This window comes from Lepisosteus oculatus, chromosome 5 (assembly GCF_040954835.1).
Source record: "Lepisosteus oculatus isolate fLepOcu1 chromosome 5, fLepOcu1.hap2, whole genome shotgun sequence".
NCBI classification, from domain to species: Eukaryota; Metazoa; Chordata; class Actinopteri; order Semionotiformes; family Lepisosteidae; genus Lepisosteus; species Lepisosteus oculatus.
In genome coordinates, this window is record NC_090700.1 from 54,492,177 (window position 1) to 54,519,624 (window position 27,448).

At 49.6% G+C, this 27,448-nt stretch overlaps 1 protein-coding gene across 1 annotated transcript in view; it reads right to left on the minus strand.

Annotated features, from left to right (window-relative positions):
* The window catches only part of igf1ra (insulin-like growth factor 1a receptor), a 135,518-nt gene extending 110,319 nt beyond the window's left edge, over positions 1-25,199 (minus strand). Inside the window, exons 1-2 of the mRNA XM_069190650.1 lie at positions 23,978-25,199; positions 2,591-3,151 (exon numbers count right to left, since the gene is read on the minus strand). Coding sequence (XP_069046751.1) covers positions 2,591-3,151; positions 23,978-24,071 — 655 coding nt within the window. The 5' untranslated portion in view covers positions 24,072-25,199. The remainder of the gene's footprint in view (positions 1-2,590; positions 3,152-23,977) is intronic.
* Between the last annotated feature and the right edge of the window lie 2,249 nt (positions 25,200-27,448).

Sequence of the window (27,448 nt, forward strand, 5' to 3'; positions counted from 1 at the left end):
CAGGTCAGGTTGTGGAGAAAACAAACACCTTATCAAGGTCTGAAAAAAAGGTTTGGAATCATCACAAGGTCAGAGGGTTGAAAGGTTCCCCTTCCTCGTTACAGATGTGATCCACTTGATGGTTTTATCAGCCCTACTGCAACAGGGGGGCGGTGGGAAAAGGGCCAGGGGCTGGACGCAGGCCGAGTACGGCGCAGGGCGTCCCTCCCAGGCACAGCGGCAGGAACACCCCCGGGAGGGAAGCACACTGCGGTCAGGGCCAGAGGTCAGGCCAGCCGCCATCACGCATGAAACACTCAGGAAACAAAAACAAAAGAGCCTCGAAAGCAGGGCTTCTCCGCCGTCCTGTAATTAAGACGGAACTGGAAGGAAAATAATTAAAACAATCGACGCGGCGCAGCTCCCATCGGTCCAGCAAGAGAAACCGGAGCTCAGGAAGCCGCTGGCTCTTTCCTTTGTTTGTTTTCGGGGGGGGTATAAAATGCCAGTTGACCATGAGACTCGCACACAGGTCTGCTTCAAGGTGGAAGGGGGGCCGGGGGCTCCAGACTGTTCCCATAGACGGAAGGTTTCCCACCATTCTCGCGTCCCTGGGCGGGAAACCCCCCGCCAGGCGAGACGGGTTTCGCTCCGCCAAGTCTGGAGAGACGGCGCTCGCGCTCCGGGACCGCCGGCCAGATCCCCCCCCCCCGCCGCGCAAGCGTGCTCTCGCACAGCGCCCAGACCGCCGATCGGCGCTCAGGAGGGACCCAGGACCCAACTGTGTATGATCAGTCCGTGCGTGAAACCCCCCAGCAGTGACAGGAAGTCGAAGGACGCAGGAAGCGTTCCGCCGACGCCGACGAAAGCCACGGAGGAGCCCCGTGTCCGCCCCCCGGACCGGGCTGGACCGGCCCCCCCGGCCCTGCACGTGCCCAGGAGGCCACAGGGAGCCAAGGAGCACCAAGCTGTCAGGATGTTAATGATGAAAAGAAAAACGTCAGGAATGTAACAAACAGCTGGGCCCACACAGAGAATCAGAAGCAGAACAATGTATTTTGCGGAACCCTGCCATTTGCCCTCTCAGGAAATAAAAGCCACATTTCGAGAGGTAAACCCACCCAAACAAGGCCACTGTGCGCCTCCTGTTTCAGAAGAGATCACGCTTACTTTTCCAGTTTCTGAGCGCCTGCCTGAAAGGCCGAACATTTATCACTCCCGTCATCTAGAAGAGCAGACACAACAATCGAATGCTAATTGTGTTCTTCTCCAGAAAGAACAGCCGATCAGGGTCAGTCCTGAGGCCAGCACAGCCGGAGAGCTGGGACAAGCTGCTGTGTTGGTCCCACTGAGCCAATATGAAGCCGATCCAGGCCACAGAGCCAATCGGGAAGGAAACCATGCAGGCACCTGTCCCTGGACTGTCCTCTTACGCATTCAGACAAGGCCTGTCTGAACTCCAGCTTCCACAGAAGCAGGCCATTAATCAGCATGTCTACACGACTGGCCAGCAGCAAGCCAGTCACCAAGAACAGCGCCTCCAGCTGAAAGGGCAAGGAACAGCAGCCAGCCGGCTCTGTGATCCCAAGAGCGGGCTTTGACGTGAGACAGAAGATGAGGGTTTTCCTGGACAGCTGACAGTCCATCGTGTGCCTCAGTGGGATATACTGAAATGACTCGTGTAGGTTCATGCTAGTAAAACATGCAAAATATTCCAGAGTTTCTCTGGGCTACAACCCACCCACCTTGATCAAAAGGTAGCTTGGGCTGAGCTTACTTTACAAGTGGGAATGACAAAATGCCTAAATTACAGGAGCAACAATTTTTTAAACCTCAGAAAAAAACAATAAAATTGCAGCAAATCAACGGAAAATAAACGTTTTTTAAAGAAACCTACTTGTCCCACTTCTTTTTATCCCAGTCCCTCTCTGAGAAGGGGGGGGAGCCTGCGGGGCTCAGACCCCCACTTCAGCAACAAGGTGCTCGGTAGCCGCGACCAGGAAGAGCTCACCAACAGCCCTGGAGGTAACTGAAGCGCACATTGACAAACAACCGAGACTTCTACTCCACCATATACCACCGTGTCCCTGATCCACCCCAGGTCGTGTCCTTATTGACTTCACTGAATCACTTATTGAATTCATCAGGCTACGTTTCCCCCAGCCCCAGCCCCAGCCCCATACACCCCTGCCAGCCAGGAAGCCTTTAAGCATGAGAAACACTGCTCCTCTCCAGCGCTCCTCATGACCTAGCGCCTAGCCCCAGACATTTCTGGGCGTCACAACCCTTTCTGGGGGTAGCAAACACATCACCTGGGGGATCCAAAGGCACTTAGGGGCCCTTGGTGATTTTTCTCTTTCTCGGGGTGCCCCGGGGGGGGGACCTCCCGCTCGAGGCGGATTCGTGTCAGCGACGGCGGCCCACTGGCACGCTCGCGTCTCTCCAGAAGGCAAAAGCGCGGCGGCGGCGCCTGGAAGCTTGACCGAACCTCGCCCCGACGTGGCAGCCGAGCTCGACACTCATCCTCTCCGGGGACCCCGCTCCCCGCAGACCCTGGGACCTCCGTCAACTGCGAGTGTGGGGAGGGAAAAGCCCTCGGAAAAGCTCTTACCTTTCTGGCAGTGGTTGGAGGTCCAGCAGCGGAGGTTGTAGTTTTCGTTGAAGCTGGTCCTGATGCACTGCTTGTCCTCCATGATGCCCGGGCAGACGTCGCCGCACTCCTTGGACTGCTTGTTCCCGGCGATGAAGTTGTTGTACTCGTTATCCATGATGAGGGACCAGTCCACCGAGTCCAGGTAGCACAGGTCGGGGTTCTTCTCGATGCGGATGGCCCCCCGGGTGATGTTGCGCAGGTTGTAGAGGCCGATGTCCTTCAGGCTGGTCATCTCGAAGATGACCAGGGCGTAGTTGTAGAAGAGGTTGCGCCCCCGGATGACGGACAGGTTGGGAAAGAGGGCGCTGAGGCTCTCCAGCCCGGAGACACGGAACAGCAGCAGGTAGTCCGTGATGAGGGTCAGCTTGGGGAAGCTGAGCGAGCGGAAGACCTCCTGGTTGTGGCTGCTGGACTTGTCGCCGATGAGCAGGATCTGCAGGTAGCCCTCCACGACGGTGCAGTTCTCCAGCCGCCTGAACTCGCTGATGTCATTGCGGATGTCGATGCTCGGCCCACAGACTGCAAAACCAAACAAAGCGCGGTTACTGGACACTGGACCAGCATGCCTCTACACGTTTATTCAGGCGTGCATCAGGGGTGCACTGCTACTGTAAGTGGCAAGAAACTTGTCTGACCCTCGGAGACTTGCTCTGCAAAGTGCGGCGTCTGGGCGGGGGAGAAACAGCCCCCTCCCCTTGTCCTGCGAAACACAAGACCACTCGCTGGGACTCTCTGCAGTTGGGAAACCAGTGCCGTCTCAGTTGTGCAAACTAGGCAGCACATCCTAGAGGACAGCCCGCTCCACGGACTCAGTGGGGGACTGTACACCCTCGGCACTGCCAGACCAGACACCATCGCTGGGCTCGGGGACTCTGCGTTCGCTACATAATCCTCCGGGGTGGAGGAGAACCACCCTACAACACTGTGTGCAGGAGCTCAGAAAAACTGGTAACGGATCAGCCTGCTGTGCCAGGGGTGCTGAGCACAGCAGCCATTTAAACTTTCTTGGATTCAAGGGGAGCTCCTGCTCAACAGCAGGTGTTACAGGAAATGATAAATGCTACTATAAACGAAATGATAAATACTAGAAATGCTACATGTTCCCCTCTCCTGCCTCCACTGTGCAGATGGTACTGAGGTTCTCAACTGGCATGACTCAGGTTGCTCACCACCACCCTCCTACTGGGCCTGCAGCACCGATCCAAATCAATTCTCAGCCTTCATTTCCAAATACGGGCTGGGAGTTGGGAGAAGCAGTGACTGCTCTTAAACGTAATCAATGTGCTCGATGCCAACTGTGGTGTGCTCCCCCTCTGGCAACCTGCACTAACCGGACAGGCTCCAGTGTTACAGAAGCACAGCTGGAAAGCGATCTGTTGGGGTGCAAAACAAAGATGAACCCTGGCACAACATGCACAGTGCTTCTCAGTTCCAGCTCAACAAAACAAGAAAAAAAGTCAAAGTCGCAGCACATGTATTTGTCATTCAATTCCGCACTGGTTCCTGTTTATTTGCTGGTTGTCTGAGCGAAGCTCCAAGTAACTTCAAAGGCTAGTTGGCAGTTCAAGGAAGAGAGGAAAAGCACACAAAAAAAAATCCCACTAAGTCAAACAAGAGACCCAAACCAGCAGCTGGTGTCGGGTCATTCGAGGTGAAGGCCTGAAAATAGCAGATTCAGAATTGAAATTCACAAACAACGAGTAAATATTTTAAAGAACACATCCTTCTGCATTTTGTAGTAAAGTCTAAATTGTAAGCAGTTGCGACAGCTTTGATCTGTTTTCCCCCAAATGACCCAGTAGAAAAAAAAAAACATCTCACCACTTCACTGATGATAAAAGCCACACAAACTAAAGGAACAGACACAGCGCTCCAGCTCGGAACACACTGTGCATCTTATCTCTGTCATCGGATCAATGAGAAGCAGATCCAAAAAGCTTTAATACCTCAGGAAAATGATATCACGACGTACTTCCAATGTGGAGCTCTACTACACAGGTGCAGGTATTCTCACAATTAAAACAGTTTCAGTGGACAGTTGTGTTACAGCTGACAACAGGCAGCACGTCTCGATGCCACTGAAGTGCCATCTACCGGATTCCTCCAACACCTGGATGACATCCTCAAGTAGGCCGAGCAGTTCCCCTTGTTCTTAACTTCTCGACTTCCTACCTCGATTATCAAAACTATCGTTGCAATTATACAACGGCATATGGAAACCTTTCTGGCAATCGAACTACAAAAAGCTGGATGCTGGCATAGCTGAACAATGTATGAACTATCTCCACCCATACTGAACCACCACGATCCATGTGAGCAATACAAGCCCATCAAGAAACTCCCCGCAGTCCCAGAACTCCCAGTTCGAGATGGAGAATGCGAGGTTGCGCCGCTGCAGTCACCGAAAGCCTGTGAGCCAGTGCCGGCGCACTTCGACAGGCCAACAAGCTGGCCCGAGGCGTTCAAAATCACACCGTCAAGATCGGCAGCCCTTCAGCAGCGCCGGCGAGCGCCTCTGGGAGGAAAGCACGCGCAGTTCACTTCCCTGGCGATCGAGCGCTGTTACAGCACACTGGACTGGTCAGTCTGCTCCACATGTGCAAGACAGGAAAACTAGAAATCCCAAATGCAGTCAGCAGCTGCAGTGAGTTAGTGACTTGGGTCACAAACAAGACAACAGATCTGCACATAAATGCCTCTTTAGCGCAGACATGCAAGAAATTAAAATTACAAGCACAATATATATTCTTCATCACGCAGTAAGCAGATACCCCTTCTTTCTTGCATTTTTGGGCGGGGTGGGAGGGGGAGAGTGAAAGGAAATGGAGCCCAAAAAACAAGTTTTTCATTTAAAATATAGCAAGACGCAGTCCTATGTTGTCTCCAACTGCAGCCCGAAAAGCTGGTCAACAGATTCATCCCTTCTAGAAGCAGTTACTGCAAGGCCCTACTCACTAAGGTATCTAAATCCACACTGAAACTTCAGTGTGTCCAGATGTCAGCAGCCAGAATCCTGACCAGGTCACGTACAAGCGATCACATCTCTCCTGTCCTCGAGCTTCCTGTCAGCTTTCATGTCGACTTCAAGATCCTCTTGCTCACCTGTAGGGCTCTAAATGGCTTGACACCCCAGTAACTGTCTGACGTATTGTACTGCTCCCCACCTCGGCACCTTCGCTCAGCTGACTCTGGTCTCCTGTCTGTCCCCCAAGCCCGTCTACACCCTGTGGGTGACAGGGCCTTCTCCTGCTGGACCATAGGCTCTGGACTCTGTGCCCAAGGACATCAGTCACCCACCCTGAGCACATTCAAATTCAGACTCAAACGCTTTTTCTTCAGAAAAGCTTTTATTGAATATGTGTCTGTCTATTCACTGCATCTTCTAATCCCTTGTGTTTATTTGTGCTAATTTTATCTCCTGCCACTGTTAACTGTTCATTTTTTGTTTTAACTTACTTTTCCTGTAAAGCACTTTGAGACGCTACATTTAAAAGGTGCTATATATAATACAAGCTTTTTATTATTTTTATACACACTGGGCCACTACAGTTCATTACAAAGCTTGTTTACAAATGCAGTTGATGATTCTACAGATCTGAAGGAGATTTTCCAATAATTTCCAAGTTTACCCCATACTGCACATATGGAAATGTATTTCAAAACAGACCCAGGTCATATATTTAAAACGCATCCTTTGAAAAGCTGTGTCGGTACATCTGTCCAGCGCAGCAGTCCTTAGCGAGCACGCTCAGATCACAGGGGAGCGACGAAGATGGGGCAGGCTTGAGCTTTCCAAGCACCCCCTCATCGCCAGGGCTCACCTCCCCCCCGGGCAGCAGCTCACACCTGCGCTTGGCGATTCTGCTGGGAGGAAATGCCACGAGGACACTCGGGCTGAAACTGTTCTAACGCATGGGCGAGCCGGAGAGCTAATCCCGACACGCACCACGCAGCCGAAAGGGAGAGGAACAGCCTTGAAGAGATCCGGCTTTAAAACGGGACGAGGGCATGAAAACTACCAGAATCCCCCCTCCCACCCCCCGAAATATCAGACCTCTCCTTTCTCCTCCCACCACGCCATTCCACATTCTCCCTCCCTGGCTTCCCAAACCAAACGCTCTGTGCTCCAGTCTTGAACACTGAGATACATCAACCTCCCACTGCACAGTGCTGCCAGCTTGTCAGCTACTGAAAGATGCAACGTGAACGAGCGAGAAGAACAAGGCCATGTGCCTCAGAAAACTGCCATTTGCTTCGTTCTGTAACCCAACAGAATAAACAGACGCACATCATACTAGATTTTTGCCTACGAAGGTCAGTACATCACCTGCTAAGTCAACATCAGATGCAGAAGTAGGGGGGGCGTGAAAAATAGGATATAGCAGAACTACAGACTTAAAAGGTCAAGAAAAAAAAAAGTCGCTCTGGCAACAGCCTACCCACAGGGCACGGCTCAGAAAAAAAACAATCATGAGAAGGTTCAAAGGTCAGGCAGCGTAAATGCTACCAAAGGTTAAAAATGCGTTTCAGAAGCCAAACCCTAAGGAGTTGAAATGTCCTGCCGAATACAAGCTTGGGTGCCACTCTCTAAACCTTTTAAGTTCTTATGCCATCATAGGTCACATTATACACCAGAAAAAACAGGTCAACAGCAAAAGGCTTTCGTGCGAGATGGGTTTTACACCAGCTACTCATTGTTGCCAGCTGGGACTTCTCTTTTTATCTAGTTCACTTCACCACCACCTGTGTTGGTCTGACTCCGGTCTCCCGTTTGTCCCCCTGACTTATTAACACTCTGCTGGCGACAGTGCCTGGAATTCTGTCCCCGAGGATATCAGAGCCGCCTTCCCTGAGGGCCTTCAAATCAAGACTCACAACCTCCTCCTTCACAAAGGCTTTTATGCAACTGGTGTCTGCCTGCCCCTTGCGCCGTCTACTGCACTCCTAAACCCTTGTGTGTGTACCTCCTATCTTTGTCAACCGCGTTCTTTCTGTTTTGAACTGGTCTGGGCTCTTGCGGAAAGCATGGTCCTGCTGGCCGGCTGTTCCCAACCAGACCCCACAGGACAAAGAAAGCCAGGTCACAGTTGAGCCCCCCAGACGGCGCTTAGCGATAAGAGAGGGCATTACCAGCACGGAGCCTCCTGATAAAAACCTGGAAACAATGCCCAGAGTCAGCTGAATGGGCTCCAGGAACCGCAATGAAGGAAGCGTGACCGGACCCTCTTCTCCCCCGCAGTCGAGGTTCGGGGAGGGGGGGGGTCGGACCCGAGCTGGAGCCTGTTAGAGAAAGGAGCGGGCTGCCGGCTCCGGGGGCTGGAGCCGGGGAAGTGGGCGATGGCTGGGCTTGCAAGGGACTGCTCTGCTCCCCGAGAACGAGCCACAGAGCGAGGAGGCCGGGGACGGGGACTCCATTTGCTTGTTGATCACAGGGGGACGCTTCCTGCGTGCCGACGCCATTAATGAACCCGAGGAGCCTTGGCAAAGCAGGAGAGGAATCATCACACCGAGGGAACAGGCTCTCGCAGCTCGCCAGCTTCCGGGACACTGCTGGACTCCAGAGCACATTGCCACAGACTGCCACGGGACTTGGAGTGGTGTACTTCCCACTTCCACACCTTACCGCCGTGACTCATACAATTAAAAACATACCATACAAATATGTAACTTAGAGGCCCTAATAAACAGCATCCCTCTGACTCTTCAGCATGCCATTCTAGACACACGCCTGCAATGAGATAAATCACAGCGAGGCGAAACCTCATAAAATAACAATGAGCCGTGCAAAAACTTCAGGATCCAAGTGCAGAGTTCCTGCATCTCAGAGCTCTGGGTGGGTGCTGTTACTGAACCTCGTGGTCCCTGTCTTGATGGACCTCAGCCGCCCAGCAGAGGGGAGAGAAGGAAACAGCTTGGGCAGGATCTTGAGAGCTTTGTGTTTCAGTCTGGAGAGGGAGAGTGAGTCCACAGAGGGAAGGAGCATCCCGCAGTCCTGGAGGTGATGTACACTACTTCTAGCTGGTTTCTGTCCTGACCAGTGCCACCACACCACTCTCAACACAGCATTCCAGGAGACTCGCTTTCAGATTCACGACACTGAGCTGCGCAAATACGGAAGATCTGGAACAGACCAGACTGCAATGCAACTTGTGGACAGGTCAGAGGTCAATCCCGACATCCTAGTGAACCGGACCGGGACAAGGTGAAAGAGCAGCAAAACTTCTGCAGAGTCACCTCGCCTGAGAAGGAGTACTGCAGGGCCACGATGCATTGTATCTGGGGCCAGCAGGGAAGAGAGAAACTGAACAGCTGCAGATGCAGCTGACAAATACGAACGTACAAGCAATACTTATTTTTAATAAACCAGTTCACATGGAGCTACAGGACAGGGTCTGTCTGCTGTTATTACTGCTTGAACACTGCCTTTATTCGACACTGGACAGGGTGAAGAGGCAAGTCTCCGAATACTGGAAGCCAGCAAAGGTTTATCGAGAGGCGACAGGTGACATCAGGCCACGATGTGACAAAAGTGGAACAGCCTTCCGCAGGGCAGAAACTCCTCAGGAAGCGGAACTCAACTGGACAGACACTGCAGTAAGACGCACTGAAGCAGAACTCATTTTATTTCTTGAAATCCTATAACCATAAGACGTGGTTTCTGGCCTTACAGTTCAAGGTTCAGGCAAAGATGCAGAAGACAAGAATATTGTATAAGAATCATTCGCAAATATCACATTGATTAAAACTCACAAAACTCATGTGCCGTGTAATGAAGCTATTAATAAAATACAAGAGGTACACATTAATATGTTACCGCAAAAAACACACACACAAACTGAAGGGCATTCGCTGAATTCAGCTGCCACAAATAACTGGTTTTCCAGTATCGGCACAGGAAGGGGATTGGTCACAGCCCAACACCCAGCAGTTCAAGAGGCACGACCTGCACTACCAATCCAGGGTCCCTCCAGACGCAGCCCCGCCTGCTGGCGGGCGAGCGAGCGTGGAGGCACCTCCCCACTCGCAGGGGGAGTGCCGGACCGGACGGGATCCAGCCCGAGCTCGGCAACGGCACGGAGCAGAACCGCAGGGCACGGGGGTCAAGAGCTGCACAAGCTCACACGAGGCACGTGCCGCGAAGGGCTGCAGGAAAAGACTCCCCCGAAGCACCCGGATCGCCGGACAGTACGAGCGGAGCTGCTTCAGGAAGATCTCTGCGGGGCCCTGCGGTGTACTGTAACGCTACCTGGCGGCCTAAGGGAAGCCACAGAACGTTACGTGGCTTAATGACACCGGAAGACAAAGGCCTTCCCAACACGCTCGCTATTCACCCCTCCAGCACTAAGTCTGCCAGCGCCACTTCCCAGACTCGCATTCCCTCACCGCAATTACATCAGGCTTCACCAGCCCATCTGCAGGACTTCCACGCCCCCCGGCGAGAGACACACAAGCCCTTCAGCCGCCCTCCCCTTCTCCCCGTCCCGCGCCAGCCTGTAGCCCCCCCCTGCAGCAGCGATCGCGGGGCAGGTACGGGCTCCCACTCCCCGACCCCACGCCTGCCCACAGCGCGCGAGGACGAACACGGACAGGAGGAATCAGCAAGGCTGACTGTAGTGCAACAACCCGCTGTCGGGGCTCTGCAAAAGGTTGAAATAAATGGATCAAAAGGCACAACATATCAAGTAACAAATTAAAAACAAATCACAGTTCAGTGCTTTGCTTGGCCAGGTACACTGACCACAGAGAATGGGAATGTTATCTTAAACGGAGATCAAACTACTTTCCTGCACAGTTCCATTCCCAGGTCATGAGCCTTGTTAAGTAGCAGGAATTCCAATCATCTCTATAGAAGAGGATTAAGCAGAGGGACTGCCTCAAGCTATTAGCCAGCAGAGAATTATTATACAACCTACCTGACAGAACCGCAGGGCATGCAGTACACAAACTGTCAAATCCGCTCGTGAGAACTGAGCACGGCCACCCCACCACAAAGGTACTCAGAAGCACAGGCAGCCCCGTGCTGGCCGATTTTAACACTGCTTGAGACAAACCACAGGTGCTGATGAGCCAGGTCGTGCCGGAAATATTTTTTTAATTCTAAAGAAGTCCTCCGCAGGAGCTGAGTGCTTTCAGACAGGCTTCGCTGGGCTTGCGGCTTCACATCCAGGAGCACCTGAGCCACAGTGCCACCTTTTAACAAGCCGCACAGGTAAACCTGAACTCATTTCCACAGATCTAGATCTTAAATATCTTTTGAAAAAACGCACCTTATTCACCAGATAAGCAGGCAGCTCATTCAATTCACAGTTTTCAGATCATTAAGAATAAAAGTTTACACAACACAGCTGGCCACTGCCCACTTAGTTTCAAACTAACACTTCAGTAATCAAGCTGATGGCTACAGTTTACCCCTAAACCTCCTGAGTTCTCTCTGTCCAACACCATTCTTTGCAACTGCAGATGCTTCGTGTTAACCTAAGCAGCAGTGACGCAGATCAATTTTAAGGTGCTTTCCAATGCGTTTCGTTGACTGACTGATGCGGATTCCAGTGCAGTGCTGTTTATTTGGAGAACAATGCGAAGCGAACTGGGCACACTTGGCTTTGTAAGATGTAGCATGAACAAAAGAGGAACAATTCTTTAGCAAACCGGAAAGGATGTTGCTGGGGGAAAAAAAAAAGCTGTGCCGGGGTTACAAACATGTGGTGCCAAAACATCCAAGGAAAGCAGAAAGGACAGGAGAGGAGGTGGGAGAACTTTCAGAAATACGGTCAGAGGGCTAAACCCAGATTGAGCTTGACAACGCCCAATTTGTGAATAAAGCAAAATAAAGAGTTCCTGGGAAGCTGCTAACAACGCAAGGTCCGAGTGAAAAAGATGCAGCACATGGATTTCAAAATAAAAGACATGATTAACTACATTTAACAGTGTGTAACCTAACAACAACCTGTTCTAAAAGGAACCAAGTGAAGAGAGTCGCCTCAGTTCAAGAATCAAAGAAGTGAGTCCGGGTCAAGGATACAAAGCAGGAACAGTTAACCATACTGAAGTAAAGGTCATTTGAAACGAAACCAATACCAATATGCCCCCTAGTTCATTTGGGATCAAACCACTCCACACTTCAAACCTATGTGCGGGGAAAATACACGTAAACATATAAAAAAAAGACTATCCAAGCACTGCAAAGAGCTGAGTGCCACTTTGTAAAGTACAAGCGAAACCCACAAGTCCTGTGTGTCAGGCTCCACAAGGAACACAGCTAAGCTCACTTTCAAAAGAAGCTCTGCTGAATTTTCCTGGAGTGAAAAGAAATGAACCTGTGCAAAGTTTGCAAGTGAATCAAATGACTTTCAAATGAACATGGTGTGAAAGTGCTCTTAACAACAAAATAAACTGCCACCAGTATATCTAGCTCTAACAACAATTCCTTTACCTTTTCCTTTATTCACATGTCCTTTGAACCCCAAAAACACAACCAAGCATCCCCAAACAATCTTAAAAATTCAGGATTCTAAGCATCTCTCCTCCTGGAAAAATAAAACCGCCATCAGACTGTCAAGGTTTGTTATTGCTGGTTTTGCTGCTCCTCCCCTCCCTGTTCAAGATCAAATGAACACAAATCAACTGTTTTGTTCAGACAACGCCGGGCCCAGACAAAACATCCTCACACCCAGCCTCTCCCCCCGCCAGCCGGGCAGAAGCAAGCCCCCCTGCGCTGCACGCCCCCTCCGCGCCGAGCCTGGGACTGGTCTGTCTGCCCTCGCAGGAGAGCAGGGGGCAGCTCCCTCCTCGGGCTGCAGGAATCTCCCACCTCCAGCCAACGGAAGACGAAGCGAAGCAACTTTTTCCCCCCCAAGCGCTCTTCCGGCTGGAGAGCGATTTTCACACTGGCTAAGTAAACAGAGATATCTCTATCGCCGCAATGGGAGCCAACATCTCGTTTACAATTGATAACCTTGCCCTGGCCTTCCACAGGAAGCTCAGAGACAGGAAAACAGCACTTCATCGTGAACTTGAGGAGTTTGGCAGCACCATTTCTCATGAGCGCGACAAACTGCGGACTGAAAACGAAGGTTGGCGCATGCCGGCATGTGTAAACTAGCGGTTTTTAAAAACATGTCAAGCGAAAACCTGCCTTCTTGTAACGACGCGATGTCATGCAATGCCTCGCTCTGTATTCGCAATCACATCAAACCGACCGTAATGTGGAAACATCGGGTCTACCTTAACATAAGCACAGGCACAGGGGTCAGAGCAGAATAGTTTGGAAGTGAAGCTATTTGGAAAAAGTGAATCCCTCCCGTCCACCAGACAATGACTTCCACACCTACCGCCCAGAGGAACCTTTGCTGAATCAAGTCTTGCAGAAACATGTAGTTTTAGCAGAAACAAGAAAAGGTCACAGAAAAGTCTCCACCATAAGATAAGAAACCAAAAACAGTGAAATAACAGGAAGAGGCACATTAACATGAAGGGTTCCTGTACAGCAGGAGAAACGTCATCTTGTTCTGTAGAATATCGGCAAAACGGATCAAACCTCAACTGGAACATTTCAGGCTGTACAGCATGTCCACTTCCAGAACAACAGCTCAGGAAATCAGGTCAGATTAGATTGTCAGACGGCGGCAAGGTGCCATTCCCACACATCCGAGTTCATCGGAAATCCCGGCGCTCACTCGGCGGACACGTGACGGAACATCTTCGGAAGAGCTCTGCGGATCTCGGCATCCCGGTTAGCACACGCGTCCGGCTCCCGAGGGAAGTACCGCCCTGGCTCCGCCCGCGATCCCGTCGCCCGAGCAAGACCCCGCGCTCCTGTCTGAACACGCCTAGTCCACACAATGCAGTCCCTTAATTCAGCTGCCCTCCTCCATTTTAATTGGACAGTCGCAGATTTCGAAATGTCGTTTTTCACACCTGTGGGTAAAGAACTGCACATTCCATCAGATGCTGATATTTGCACACATTTACAGTAAAGCGCATTTCAACTTGTAACAAATGCAGCCTGACCTCTTAGCTCCAAGTCCGCCCTGAGGTCGGATCAGGTCATTTTCCCAGTCGGGTCCCATTTCTCGCTGCAACAGCTTGGACGAGATCAGAGGCCTTTGGAAGGAGGTGTCTCCTCATTGCAGTTATGAAAACAGAAGAACCAGAAGCCAGGGAAGAAGCTCAACCCAAACTGGCCGTTCCCCAGAGGCCACCTCACATGCCAAAACCACCAGAGCTACTGAACCGCCATCTGGGGGGAAAAGCGGAATCACTTCTTCTCCTCGGAAGACTAAAGACTGCAGCACCAAGTGAAAATCACGTCCCTTGAAGATTCAGCGGTATTATTCAATTACTTCACATACATGGTATCCCCCAGCACTGAAAATATCGTCTCAAACACCCAAGTTATTTCCCGGCTTCCCAAAACCAGGTACAATCTCCGTTTCGTCGGGGAAGGAGCACAGGATATACCTGTCCTGGCAAAGGAGGTGCACACTGCTCCGCAGGTTGAGCTCTGCGGTCCAGGAGTGGCGGGGCTGAGCCCGGGTCACCTCACAAGCCAGCTGCCACCAGGACTCGCCCAGAGGAGGCGCACAATTGGCTTAACACCGCTGAGGGGAGGGTGGGAGAAGCTCCCAACGCACAGCGCCCCCTGTGGCCTCACTAGGGACTGCAGCAGTGTGGGCGGTGCCTCTCCTCCCGTGTGGAGCGGGGGCCGTGCCTGTAGCACGCTAAAAGAGCTGGGACTGAGGGAGAGGGAAAGAGCCAACAAATCACAGGTGACTCTAAAATTAAAATAACTTCCCAGATGGATGCTACCTAAGATAAGATCACTTTATTGGCCATATACAATTTCTTGTACTAGGAATTTGTCTTTTCACATACCCCAACTTGCTCTCCATGAGACAGACAGGGAGAGAAGCTTGGGGTCAGAGCGCAGGATCAGCTATTTATACGGCATGGAGCAGTTGGGGTTAAGGGCCTTGATCAGGGGCCCAACCGAGTAGGATTCCTCTGCCGGCCACAGGATCTGAACCGGCAACCTTCCAGCCACAGGCACAGATCCTGAACCACAGAGCCACCACACCACCCCATGTGACACCCCCATGTCTCTTTAGTCACAACAGGAAACCCTGCTGTCCAGCCTCCTCCGCAGCGTAGGCCTGTCAACTCTTCCTAACCCTTAAAATCCACCCCACTAAAGAAAATCAAGTTTAATGCCCAATCAAGTTTTACTTACTTCTTAATTGCAACAACTTTGCTCTTTCCAGTTTATTCTACTGTAGCCCAGATCTCTAATTTTGCACCGTTGAACATGGAAATGTTTTAACACACCACTATGGTCACTTTCTTCCAGTGCCTTCAAAGTTTTCAAAGTTGGCAAGAAGTCCATAACACAAGCTCAACATGTCAAAATACCAAAAAAGGTCAACGAACCCCTAGACTGCAGCTCCCGAGTGTCGACAAGGGTGAGCAGCTCGAACGTGCTTCCCGTTTCCAGGCTCCTGCTCTGCCGCTTCCTGAAACCACGGCTAAACGTTCCCAAACAGAGACTCCAGGACTCGCACATGGTGCCCACATGTACCACCGCTGAAGGCTCGAGGCACAAGGCCCGTGTGTGCATTGTCAATAGCGAGGGACAGCTCTGAAGTCTCCAGACTGCTTGAAGAAGCTGGCCGGGTGTTTCAATCTGCATTTCCGGTCTCCCTGGGTTTGCCCCCACCCCCCCAAAGTTATTCTGAGTGAGTGCCTTTCCGGAAAAAAAAACAAGATAACCTTTACTTTAGTACCTCCGAAGTGCCACAGAAGAAATTACACATGCAAACATGGCATGGTGCATTCAATTATACTGGAAAACATCTTTCGGGATCTCTTTTGATATGAGTCACTAGAACTACAGCCAGATACAGCCCATGCATTTTGATTCGTCATGCCTGGCACAAGGACCAGCATGAACAAATACATGAATTGTGTTATGCTAACGAAGTTAAGAGTCAAGGTGCAGCCAAAAATAGAAAACCGTGCAACACGCTTCAGAAATAAAAATCATTTTATTAGTGCATATTAAATGCTTTACAAAATGGCCCAAGTTTTGGCAGGACTCTTTATAAAAGCTGGCTGTTAGGCAAAAACTTACATTTTGCAATGTTTTTGCTGAAGAGATTCAACATTTTTAGAGCTGCACTGAGCGTCTAGCTTTTTTCATACCAGAACAATCATATTGACGTGATTATGCTGGAAGAGACACTAAAGACAGAGATCAATGACTTTTTTTTCTGTTACAGGAATGTTACTGGAAACCGACTGCAATAAGACAACATGACACCACAAGCAAGGTGGTTAGCTGGACAAACTTGAACGTCCCACCAGAATCCTCAAACTTGAAGAGAAATAAAACTAAGGTTTGTGTCAATATGGAGACCAGCACACGGTGAGCCAGTGGTGACCATGAGCCTCCAGCCAGCGAAGAGAACCCACAGCTTCACGCTGAAAAACACTTCCAGTGACCTGCGCCCGCAGTGAGCATTTGGTTTTGCTCTTCGTACACCGAGAGATTAAATATGAATTAACAGCCCGTTTCAATATCATTAACATCATGACATTTGATTGTACCTCTCAGTTCAAACAGGGGGTCCCTACCAAAACTGCCTGTGAAGGATATCTCTTTACCTGAAATTTGATGACAAAAAGTTTCATCTGTGCAAACTACAGGCAGGGGTTATAAAACGTCTCAACTTCAATACGTTGAGGATCGACCAGTTTTTCCCAGCTTAATTTTAAGCGTTACTGCGGTTGAAACGAAGATCCCCCTTCATGCTCACGAGAGGGCAGCTGGCAGATGCCTCTGGCCTTATCTCGTCTTTGAATCCCACGGTACCAGCGCTGCCGTTTCACTCTGGCCCGTACTGGAGATGTCCAAATCAACACCCTGTGTCCTGTTTTGCTACTTCCTTCGCACGCTGCCCAGTCCAAACCAATTATACGAAGACACTGTAACCAACAAGGAAGAGGGGGCACACCTGGCACCTCCGCACCAAGACCTAGACTATTCTTGCTTTGTGACGTGAAACCTGATTTCCAAGGATCCTCAAGATCTGGGCTCCCACTGCAGGTTACAATTCCAGGGGGCTGTGCACGACAATCCCAGACCCCCAGCGGGGCTCGCAGACCAGCACACGGACCCCCCACCCCCCCCACTGGCGCTCACTCTTGCCGGCTGGACCACGCCTCCCCCCGACAGACGTGAGACTGACACACCGGGGTGAGTCAGTCCCGCGGAGGGCAGGTTCCGCTCAGCTTCTAGGAAGCAATTAATATGGCTGTAACTCTATCGTCTGCCCATCTGCACGCCCTCTGAAACGAGGGGGGGAGGAACTCCATTCTAGATGCCCCTGAAACAAGGGGGGCCCGCTTCGGGGACAGGGGAGTAAACACCAGCCTCGCTTCTTTTCAAACGGTTAAACAGGCCCCGCAGGTGAGGGAAGGACAACCCACTTGTAGGGGATGAAGAAAACTGCTTCTAGGCCTGACCTCAACTCCCAGGCACACATCCCTTCTCCTGCTCCCTCTGAAGAGACGGCCGAGTGAAATTATGAGTAATGCTGGCCCCAGGAGGAATCTTTATTGCCATATGTCAGACAGTGGCTAAACTTGGGATTCGATAGCAGAATCTCTCTGCTGCCAGCCTGCGCTGTAAACCGCCGAGCTGCACAGCAAAACACACAGTTCACAAACTCCTCACTCTTCCCATCAACAGAACCAAGTCTGTTTCTCCAGCGGATGTATTTTTACATTTTCTATTTTGAAACCCTCACTTTTTTCTCCCTTGATGAATCAGGGAGTCTTGTTTTTTTTATATACTGGAAGGCAAAGAGGTGGAAATTTTACTCTGGTGAAACTTTAAAAAAAAAGTGAGCTTAATTATGTTTTAGAAGCCTGACCAAGTTATTAAAATTAGGCTAGCAACATACAAAATATACAAGACCGGGCTTATTTCAGTGTCCCCATTAATACTGTAACTGAGGATATTTGACATGAACGCCTCTCCCTCACTGCGTGTCGGAGTCTACGCTTCACCGTATATCTGGGCTGGATTCCACGGTTTTGATGCTCCTGCCCATTCTGTGAGGAGGGCCCGCATGCGAATCGAGGAACAAGCGACTTCGAAGACTGTGAAAAACGCGTCCGGAAAAGCACCCTCCGAAAATGTTTTGAACAAAAAAAGGCTCTAACCCCCGGATACGCATCAGAGCTGCGGTGACTCGTGTTGAAGGGCAGGGCGGGGTTGTCGGACCCCTGTTCGTGCCGCTGTACGCCTCGCACAGCGGGCGCCCGGCTGCTCCAGCCCCAAGGCTGGAATTAAAACCCCACCACATCAAAGTGGTGCTGCGCGAGGGGAGCCCCCCGAGGTTCCCCGCGCCCCAGTGCTGTGGAGACGCCCCTCACGGCAGCTCCACTGAGCCGGGGCCCAGAACTCGGCCCTCACCGACCCTGCCAACACCAGTCACCCCGTTGTCGGTATGCTGGGGCTCGCTTTAGCTACCCCTTCGCAGTAACACCCCCCCCCCCCCCAAAAAAAAACACATTTTCTGAAAACCAAGAGGACAAAAACGAGCCAGAAAAGGAAAAAGGAGGAAACGGTCACCAGCCATCCCTTGTTTTTCAGCCGATTTGTTTTTTCCCCTCGCGCCCTATGAATAGACGCTGACCGACAGCGGGGCCCGAAATCTCGGCAGGAAAGGTCCCGCCCGTGTCCCGCCCGCCCTGCCGCAGGTACAGGTCCACCGGACAGCAGGACAGCAGGACAGCAGGAGCTGAGCCCCCCTCCCTCATGGTCATCCCACCCCCCTCGCTGCCCTCCGCGCTGACCTGCCTCCTCGAGACCCGGGAGCAGAGCTGCAACAGAGCCGCCAGCGTCGGACGCGCTGCAAAACCCCTCCTACCCCTCGCAAGGAAAAACCGCATCCGAAATCGACCTTTCCCAACCGGACCGTGGGAATAAAAGCGTGCGGATCGGGAAGCAGCAGGGGGTCCTGGGCAGAGGCACAGATACAGCAGCTCAGAGGTCTGAGAGAGAGGTTTCGATGGAACTCAGGTTGAGCACTTGAGGGGCTATAAACCTGCTACATCCCCGGCGAAAGGTGGGTGGTCAGTGAAAAGGGTCAGACCACCCAGTGTGAATGTTCCTCCGATCCCTGTGCTGCACTTGCTTTACAGTTATACCAAGAGGAAAATACATAAGCACAACCCCTCCCAGACTCTCACTTTATCCATCTGCACGACTGCAAAGAGTTAAAACTCTGCCCACTTCTACCTGAATGGTAGCCTCCTGTAAGGATATGATAACACTTAAGTTCCCAGCACACTGACGTTGAAGCCAGCATACCGCCTCGTTTGTCATGTGGTCAGGCTAGACAGCTCCAAGAAAAGTTCTTCCTTCTATTGAGAAGCTGAGCTGAATAATGGGGTGGGGGGCTGTTCTGAAAATAGAAAATAATAGACTTGAATTAAAGAGATCTGTGAAGATGTAAAAAGCTGAGAAGTTTACAACTGCCAAAACATTTCTTGACCTACCTACATAAAGCTAAAAATATCTTTTACAAAATCTACACAAGACCCGTTACTTGGACACAAGCAAAGACTACACCGACATTAAGGTGAAACTGAATGCACCATTCTACTATACTCCAACACCTTTATACAGTTAAGAACAAAAGCTGAACATCCACTCCAGTTGTAAACACCCTGATACAGGTAAACAAATATGCAATTAGCTTATAAAACAAGATTATTCCACACAGAATATCAGAACCTGCACCCACTGACTTAGTTGTGACCCGATTCCCACTCTGCACACAGCAGAGATCCCAACACCGGCCTGAATGTAAACAGGAAAGGTAGGTAAGGCTCTACTGTATATAACTTTCTGTTGTGACTAAGGACAGCAGGGATATTTGAGTGGATGCTCACTCAACAGTGGCTGCTTTTTGAGTCAAACTTGTCTGCACGACACGTGATGCTCTTTGCAAAATGTCTAGCCCCGTCATAAACATTACACTAGTATTAAAGGCTCCAACCCATTCCTACAGCATATCTGACAGTGCTCCTTGTTTTCAAAATAGGAGCAATGTGCCATTGCGTTTGAGTATTTCAAATAACCCTGAATCATTAAATGCACATTGCAAGTCCACTTTAAACATTTTCCCAATACAATCCTAAAACCAATTCAGGCTTTAAAGCCATGCTCTAAAAAAGTTTTTTTTTTTGGAATAGCCCGAGACACGAAAAAACACAAAAAATAAAAAAACCTAACGCTTGTCCGTAAACACCAACTCTGCAGTCATGCAAAACAAACACTGTTTTCTTTAAACACAGTTTGGGGGGTATTGTTGTATACAATACACCGAAGACTTCCAAGTAAAGCAATGATACTTCATTATTTTGTGTAAACACAAGCGCAAAACATTTCTCAAAGCACAGAAGTGAGTCCTGTTCCATTCTCTTCAAAAACAATTTAAAAACCTTTTACAATCAGTTAACTTTGCTTGAAGCAGTTATTTGTCCACGAGCTTAAAGTAAATGAAAAATCCTGGCATTCTGAATCAGGGCATCAGAAATGCCCCAGGTTGAAGACATGCACCTTTTTGGGCAGGTCATCCAATCCGACTGCGCACACAGAAAGCGGTAAAAGGCATTTAAATCTATACCAGCCCTGACCAAACAACCCCGCGTTAAATCCTTACAGAACTCCGTTGTCTGCACGCTCCCTAACGGAGTGACTCCATGGAAAGCAGGTCAAGTGCACGATTAAGGGGAGCGCGCTTTAGAAGGGTCTGTTCACGCGTCTGCTCCACGGACCCCAGCTGCTCTCCCCTTGACCACAGCCCTCAGGGCTCCCAGCAGCAGAACCCCAAAACAGAAGACTGAGACTCGGGGGGCCACCCTTCTACAGCTCACACCGCTGCCCTGTTCTTCCGCTGCCTTTCCCAAATAACAACGCAGTGGTAAAAACCCACATAAAGGGCCAGGGAACACATCTAAAACTCCCAGGAGGCAGCTTTCGGGTTACTTTCTCCTTGCGATCACAACCTTCAGGTTTTTCGCTAAAAGACTTTTGCCTGTCCTAAAAAAAAATGGGTAATAAATTTCTAGGAGAAGGGGTTGATTTCTGAATATATCCCCAGACGCAGTCAAGACCTCATTCTGCGCGCCAGTAGCTGTCTTAGGAAAACGTTTGGATAATTCTCAGTCTGGCAGACACACTTAAGTCCTGATGCTAAGAAAATATTTGTACAACCTAATGGCAGTTTTGTCAAAATGATTTACTTTTACCTTCAATTATACTACAAGTTTGTAACCAGCCTCTGAAAATACTCAGTAACTAATTCTGTTATAAATGACTTAAGTGTTCATCTTTGATACTGCATTGGTATGAGATATAAACCCAAAACAAACATGCGAGTTACTGCGTTACTACACAGTACGATCCCACCTCAGACATAAAGCACGCAGCAGAATTCCTGCCAGTCTCCCATTAGGCTCACTGCAAACCGAGCCAGGTCAGGGATTCTCCAAACCCACTTCAACTCTGCATATCCTCCACAGCGCTTTCCAGCCATATAGACCTCTGTGCTCATCTCACAACCTGCCGCCTTCAATCCTTAAGCCTGAAGGGCATCCAAAGTTCACATCCCATTGAACCTGCAGCGGTGGGCAGCTGTGAAGAGAGTCCTTGGCTTATTACAACCAGCAGCCCAGTTTCCCCCCCTGGCCTGCCACAGAGGTCAAGCCGGCAGACAGCGTCTTTGCCAGCATCACCTCCGGTCAAGGGAGGTGATGCCTGCCTCGAACAGGAACAAATCCTCTCTCCATCACCTGCTACACCTGACCCTGGAGAGCCCCGATCCAGCTGCCGTGATGGATCATTCAGTCCTCAATTACCTTCGATTTGGGGGACAACTGCACCGCGATCAATATGTAACTCAGTGATCGCTGGGGCGCCCTCAGCTCTCAAGGATCAGGGTTCTCGTCACCGAGCGGCAGCACACCGAGAGGCCTGGGGGCGCCGGGCCTCACCGCGCAGGCGCCGGCTCGGCTGCCCAATGGAAAGTTACCCAGGTCTGGAGCAGCAGCCCGTCAAACACACGCTGTTGTGACAAAACAACCCGCTTCTACATTTCCCAGCGTAGCAGCCGTGAAGGCTGAGCTAGCGTGCGGGCCACGACGGTCTGTGCGAGCAACAACAACACAGCCGGCCGCCCGAGCGGATGAGCTACAGCGGCGGGGCTCCCCAGTGATCCACTCATCCGTCTGCGTGTCTGCCGCATCCCCCAGAGCTCACCCTTCACCGCTCAAGACATCCTGGACCCCCCCTCACAGAAACTCTCGACCCCTGTCTAAATAAAACAGCTGTACCCTCGCCGCTTGAAAACGCTCTAGCAGCGCGCAAAGCGAAGTATCGGTCAGTGCTGCAGGACTGACAGCTGAGCCGGGCTGTCTTCGACGCTGAAATCGCCAGCCAAGGGCAAAGGGAATTCGTGGCCACTGTAATATATTTTATAACCATCTCCCGTTCGCCACAGCCGTAACATCTGTCAGCGACTGTCAAAATACATCTATTAATTATTAAAATACATCTCAAGCGACGACGGTCGCCCTGGTGCGGGCGCACACGGGCGCTGGAACATGTGCAGAAGAAAAGTCGCACCACGCCACAGGATGTGCATTATAATAACAACAACAACAATCATCATAAAAAATAGTGCGAACACTGGAGCGCGGTAGTAATTTCGGCAGTGCTCGCACGCGCACACGGCGTGCCTCCGCGGGGCGCGTGCGGTCCGGATGCGCGCGGCCACATGGCCAGCCCGAGCACCTTCTCTCCTCGGGGACCGGAAGCCGTGTCCCCGCGCCGCCACGCGCCGCCCGGGGCCCCTCTTGCACCTGATGTCCGCGAGCGTCCTGTCCAGCACGAGGATACTCCCCCCACCACACACACACATATATATATATTCCACGCTGCACACCGCGCGCCCATCGAACCTCTGCCCTGTAGTTCGTGCAAACATGCGACTTTTTTAAATCAGCCTGCGAATAAAACTGGAAACCTTGCACACACGCCGAGCACCCCTCTGTGCGTTCATGCAAATAATCCCCCCCAAAAAAATTCTACTAAATCCTACAATATATATAATTGTCTAGCATTAAAATGTACAACCGAAAAAGCAAGCAACGAAACGTGTTATTTTTAAAACAATTTCAATGTTCAATGCCAGTCAGAAAATCAAATTAAGAACTTACGGCTGGTCTTCGCAAGAGTTCATGTCCTGTTACTATTTCTAAGAAGAAAATCAGTCAGAAATAACTTCAATTGTTTGCCCAGAAAATTGAAAATGATCTGGCATCTAACCGTGCAAGTAAAATGGTTTACTGGGCAGAAAAGCGCACATGTCGGGCTGGACGAGGCTGACCGGGGCTGTCATTCACACCTCCCGAAACGAGCGAAAAATCTGTCGCAAAACTTTCCATGTAAGAGCAAAATTACTAAGGGGACAAGATAAAATCAGAAAAGTGTAGCTGGTCGATTAACCCATCAAACGCCTGGTTAACTGACTAAAATTAAAACAAATACAACCTTGAAAATATATAATTACACACGAAATTAACTCGAAATGTCACTGGCATTTACTAAAAAAAAATAACATGCAGAATAAATTAGGACGGATTATTTTTTAAACTGAGAACATAAATATGAAAATGTAATCCCGGTAGTTGAAATCAGTCGTAATATACAAAACGCAACGGGTAGACCATTTTGCTAAAACACGGGTGCCTCGTTATGAAGATGTTAAATTGAGGTTATCTCCAAACGCTTGCTAAACATTTGTATATTCACTTTTAAGAATATCAACCGAATGACACTCTATACTGAACATAGACTGTAATTGTAAACAACGTTCACAGTATCCTTTAAAATAAGTTTTATTCTGTGAACTATTCAAACTGATTGAAGTCCAACTTGCACCTCACCTGTTCAAACTTCAACGCTTCACCTCGTATTAAATCATTACCAGTTGTTCCTTACTGTTGAACCCAGTGCTAACCTACATATTAAAATCTCCCTGAAGTGTCTAGCTAGCTAGTTATAAATGAAAAGGCGATAAAGAGAAGTTAACTTCGGGGTCAAACTTCACACTACGTTTTTTTTAAGTAAAAGCTAGCAAACAGCACGTAAACGAGCTAACCACAACAACAAGAAGACGCTTTCAAAAACGTTATACATTTTCCATTTACGATTAATGCATTAGACGAAAGAACGGGATTTTGTAACTGGAAAATAAAAACTTGTGTACTTACTTTCTCCATTAGCCGGCCATAGGGAGATCACGGAGATAGACAGCAACAGACCCCAAAACAAGGTCAAAATATCCCTTTCTGTCCCAGACCTCATTCCTCTTGAGAAAATTCCCCCCCCCAAAAAAAAATAAAAATAAAAAAGTGTTTCAAAATGCCCCGTCACAAACCAAAAAAACAACCCTAAAACAAGAAAACGCTTCTCAGTTTCCGAGAAGCAGGCTTTGAAGCAAATTCTCCTTATTGTTGACTCCTGGTAGGAAGAACGGGAGAATTAAAAAAAAAACTTAAATCCTTGCTTTTTTAAGGTGATCGCTCGTGTCCTGTGGTCTTTATTTATCTTCTCCAAACGAACTCACACACACACCAAAAAAAAATTGGAGATGGAAAAGGCTTTGTTAGGCTTGCCAACAATACAACGCATGAAAGATTGCTAACGAAACACGCGAGTCGCAGCTTTCGCTCGGCTGATAGTCCGCATCCTCAGCCTCCATTTCTTGAAAGACCACGGAGAGGGGAGACGCACACTTCGCTCGCTCGCCAGACAAAACAACAGAAAAATACAACAACAACAACAAGCAGAAGAAGAAGCAGCCGCGCTGTCTTGTCGTGCCCCTCCGGTTTATCTGTTTCTCCCCCCAATTACAATTTGCAAGATCCGCCAGACGCGGGGAAGACCCTCCCGAGGCCGGGCTCCGGGTTTCGGCGAGAAACGCAGGGGGGGACAAAATGAATGAAAATACAACTCCTTCTCTCGCCGAGTCTGTCTGTCTCTCTCTCCCTCCCCCTTTCTCCTCTCTCTCTCTCTACGGCTTGAGCTCCATCCAAAATATCCGTCAGGACAAAAATGGTTCACCAACTGTACCCCCTCCCCCTGTCCCTCTCCCTCTCTCCTTCCTTCTTTCTCTCTCGCCCGCTCCGTCTTTTCTGTGACTTGCGGTGGATGTATCTATCCCTTTCTCCCACGCTGAAAAGGAACAGAGATTGAAAAAGGTCTCCGTCGAAATTTGCAAATGCAGCGGCACGCCGTCGTATTGTTGTTGGGGTTTTTTTTCTTTCTTCTTCTTCTTCTCCTCCTTCCTTCTTTCTCTGAACCGGGGGAGAGAAAGCTGAAGGTGAAGCGGTCTACTTTCCCGTGGCTACGGTCTCACCCGTCTCCACTGTCTGTGTCTGCCTGCTGGAATCAGCGCTGTAAACAAGTCGCCTGCTCTCACACAGACACACACACATACGCTAACTAGAGCAGACGGGAAAAGCTGGCATGGAGTTTCCCCGTCTGGCCACTCCGCTCCACGCCGAAAGAAACTGGTTTTCCTTCGGATGTTGTTTTCCTCTGATCTTTTTTTTTCTTCTTTTTGGGTTTGCATCGACAGTATTTCTTTTATCTCGGCCCAGTCAAACGCGGAGTTATCAGAAAACCTCCGGGACAGATAAATCACGGAGTTAGCGTTGGTATTTGTCTACAGCCCCGTGGCTGTTTTCGCTGCCAACCAATTTTAAATGTAAATCGGGAAGAATGAATGGTGTTAACCAAGCATACTAAAAAGAGTTTTACCGCATTGTATGCAGTTGTGCAACGTGCTCAGGGGAGTGCAGTGACAGATACATACTGTACATGTGCTCACAGCACAACTAAATAGCTTTCTGATGCAGCAAAAAACAACACAATTTTATGATTATTACACACAGCCCAGAACGACCAAAGTTTTTACTTTTCACTTCCACTTTATTCAGGTTTTGATCACAAGCTCCCACATAAACCCAGACGTTTGATTTATGTGATTCATTGCACTTAAATAAACCAGTCATTATAACGAAATATTTTGGAAAAGAGTATGTTGCTATTACTCTTTGCACTCATGGAAAACACCTTTTTAAGTCATAGCAAAAGCATGCAAAGTTTTAAACAACAGTGTTACTCAATAGGAGATGTCAGTTTGAGCCAGACGTTAAACACAGATCGCCGGCTTTGCAGACAAGATGATTGGGGCATCACCAGTCTGCCTCGCACAAGGTAGCATCCAGCAAACTAGAGGCAATGAATATATCACACTGCCTGCGCAGCTGCCAGCGATAACGCTGTAAGGAATAAGAAAGAATAACCTGTCACCAGTCTATATGTTTCAAGGCTTGACTTCACCGCAGATTCTGCACCACACAGAGTGAATGGAGACCAGCAAGCCCGGTCCTGGCATGTGCTTCTTCCACCTGTCTCTCCACATGCTGACCGGTGCCTGACAGGAGAGCTGGTGCCCACTGAGGTCAAGAGGTAGCATTTCAATAACCTGATCAAGGGGGAGAGGTGGCGTGATTGGAATAGCAAACCTGTCCTTGTCTTCTGGGCATATCCATAGGAGTGGGCAAGGTTAGGGTTGGACCTGCTCCTGAGCTCTTGTTTTAAACTCCACTTACCTTGTGTACACAATGGTGTCACAGAATGATTTGCGGGAGATATGTTGTTTACAGGTTACATCACCCTAATGTAACTTTCCTTGGTAAAACATGTTTCGGTGTACAACTGATCACATGACCGTCTAGAGCCAGGTTTCTGCCTGGAGCAATAACGACCAGTCTCTGCCGTAACACTGCCCATTGAAGTGTCTTCTAGCGTCGGGACAGTTTTGACCCTCAGCAGCCCTCAGAGGCCTCAGAGCGATGGTCCTTGGTACCTCAAAAGTGGAGAAGCACTGGTTTAGATTACATCCATCATCGTATTTAATAACATCTTTATTTGATCCAGTTAACACTGTTCAACTGCATAATATTGCATGGACACAGCAAGAAGTATGACAAGCGAAAGAAGGAATTTGTAAAGAGTAACTCCTTCTGGAATAGCAAGAACAGAGCAGACCAGCTCTGAAGGGCTGCAATCCGGGAGGTATTACAGGTCCCCCTGAATCAGAAAGTTTTAAATCCTTGGAAGAATTTCATTTTGTCCAAGTAAGCAGGTGATTTATGCAATTACTGGAGGTAGTTTAGAGGTCATTTGAAAAGAAAATCCCCCAACCCTGCTGCTTTCAAGTACCACAGCTGGCACATTTGTGACTTGACCGAACAAATTAACTTACGAAATCGAAAACTCACGTCTGCTCCACGTCTTTACAAACTGCCGATGCAAGAGCCACCTACAATATAACACCTGTTGGACTGGCCACCTCTGGTCACCCCTGTCATAGCAGATGTTACAGGATGAAGGAGCTGAGCAGTGGAGATGGAGGATTGAACAGGACAGTATCTGTGCTCGACCAGATGACTGACAACCGTCCGTGTAACATTGTCATGTAACCAAACTGTGTCATTGTACAGTTTGTTGACCTCAATTGAAGCAGCCAATTCTCAGTCCTTCATGAGTAGAGGTGAAGCACAGCCTCCAAGCTTTCAGCGTAGCACAAACTGGACACGTGCAGGGTCAGTGGCAGTAGCTGTGTGGTTGTTGCTGAGCCGAGTGTTTTCTACGATGTCGAGCGCGTGCTC